Source organism: Palaemon carinicauda, chromosome 17, assembly GCF_036898095.1.
Source record: "Palaemon carinicauda isolate YSFRI2023 chromosome 17, ASM3689809v2, whole genome shotgun sequence".
Lineage (NCBI taxonomy): Eukaryota > Metazoa > Arthropoda > Malacostraca > Decapoda > Palaemonidae > Palaemon > Palaemon carinicauda.
The window spans coordinates 52,680,581-52,682,905 of NC_090741.1; the positions used below are offsets into that span (position 1 = coordinate 52,680,581).

A 2,325-nucleotide genomic window follows, 5' to 3' on the forward strand; every position below is an offset into this window, starting at 1 on the left:
AAAACGACGATGAGGATGAAGACAACGATAATGATGAAGATGGCGAGGACGATGAAGACGATGAGGACGATGAAGACAACGAAGACGATGAAGACGACGATGACAATGAAGACGAGGAAGATGCTAAAGACGACGATGACGACGATGACGACGGGGACGACGAACACGACTAAGACGATGAAGACGACAAGGATGATGAAGACGACGAAGACGATGAGCACGGCGATGATGATAAAGACGACGAAGACGATGAAAACGCCGAAGACGATGAACACGACGATGACGATGAAGACGACGAGGACGATGAAGACAACAATAAAGACGACGACGACGACGATGATGACGACAACAATGACTTTAATTTGCTAGTTTGTGGCAGCCATGTAAATCATCTTCAATGAAACATAAGTATTGCTTGTTTGTTGCATATATTTATTGCTCGAAAATGTTTAAGAGTCGGCATATAAAGAAGTTTTTTAAGGCGATATATTCATGCGTCATCGGAGTAAGATATCTTCGTTCATATTGCTCAAGCAAAACTATCGTGTATTTTATACCAGTGAATCACTTTAGATGATTAGTTCAGTCGTTTAAAATTGATTTTTTTATTTTGCTAATATTCTTGAAAGATTCAGAATATATAACGTAGTGATATAGCGTTAATTGTAGATTAAACATAGTGACCTGTAGCTAGACATAAGTTAGCTAAAGACGTTGCGGCTATGTTGAATTTGATATATATATATATATATATATATATATATATATATATTTATATGTATGTATATATATATATATATATATATATATATATATATATATATATATATATATATATATATATATATATATATATATATATATATATATATATATATATATACATAAATAAGAGAGAGAGAGAGAGAGAGAGAGAGAGAGAGAGAGAGAGAGAGAGAGAGAGAGAGAGAGAGAGAGAGAGAGGAAGCAGAATTGGTCCCTAGAGATTCTAAACAAAGCAGGGGAAGGATTCAGGGAGAAGAAGACGATGGATTGACGAGCTAAGAAAATTTGCAGGTATAAACTGCCATAGAAAGACCTTAAACAGACGTTAGTGGAAGGATATGTCTCGGGCCTATATCCTGTTATGTACTAGCAACGGCTGATAATGAAGAATATATATATATATATATATATATATATATATATATATATATATATATATATATATATATATATATATATATATATATATATATATATATATATACCTATTTATATATATTCATATACGTATATATATTATATACCGATATATATATACATATATATATATATGTATTTACATATATATATATATATATATATATATATATATATATATATATATATATATATATAAATTATATATGTATGTATATATATATATATATATATATATATATATATATATATATATATATATATATAAATATATATTTATATATATATATATATATATATATATATAAATATATATATATATATATATATATATATATATATATATATATATATATATATACTGTATATATTTGTGAATGATTATACGTATGTTTATGTTAATGAGCACAACAAAATTCCAATATTCTAATTATAACTCTACGCAGGCAATTATACTAACAATGAGAGACGAACAATAAAGAGAGAAACGACCCCAATTTCCTTTCAGAACAGAGAAAGACTCACAAACTCCCGAATTGAGAATACAGAAGATCCTTTGTGCCAGCCAAAGAACAGAGAAAAGGCTTGCTATCATATACTCTCCTTTCGAAACAGAGAGAGAGAGAGAGAGAGAGAGAGAGAGAGAGAGAGAGAGAGAGAGAGAGAGACTATTCTCAGACAAAAGGTAGTAGGACCCTTTATCAGGCCAGGCGAGGTATAGGGTGTCCTTGAAGAGTGAATCCTAAATCTAGGTCAAAGGATAAAGATTATACTTCGCCCTTTTGAATATATGTGTTCCTTTTACGTAGGATACTAAAAGCCAAGAATAATAGAATAATACGATGCCTTTGAGAGTCGGTATCAATGGGATATATTTTCTTGGAATAAAGAAAAAAATTAACTTTTATTAAATGGTCGAACAATGATAAATGCAAAGCATTGAGTCACTGTTTTCGTTTTAGGTGAACGTTGATATCAACTATAGAGTTTACAAAGAAGCTATATATATATATATATATATATATATATATATATATATATATATATATATATATATATATATATATATTTATACACCTCTTAATATGTAGATTCTCTCTACCTTGGGATCAGAGACCCAAGGGGGAATCAACTTAATGATAA

General features: G+C 29.3%; 1 protein-coding gene across 1 annotated transcript in view; it reads left to right on the forward strand.

Moving 5' to 3' along the window:
- LOC137656362 (smoothelin-like protein 1) overlaps positions 1 to 173 on the forward strand; it is a 1,050-nt gene extending 877 nt beyond the window's left edge. The window contains exon 1 of the mRNA XM_068390535.1: positions 1 to 173. This exon is cut by the window's left edge and continues 877 nt beyond it. Coding sequence (XP_068246636.1) covers positions 1 to 173 — 173 coding nt within the window.
- Positions 174 to 2,325: the final 2,152 nt, after the last annotated feature.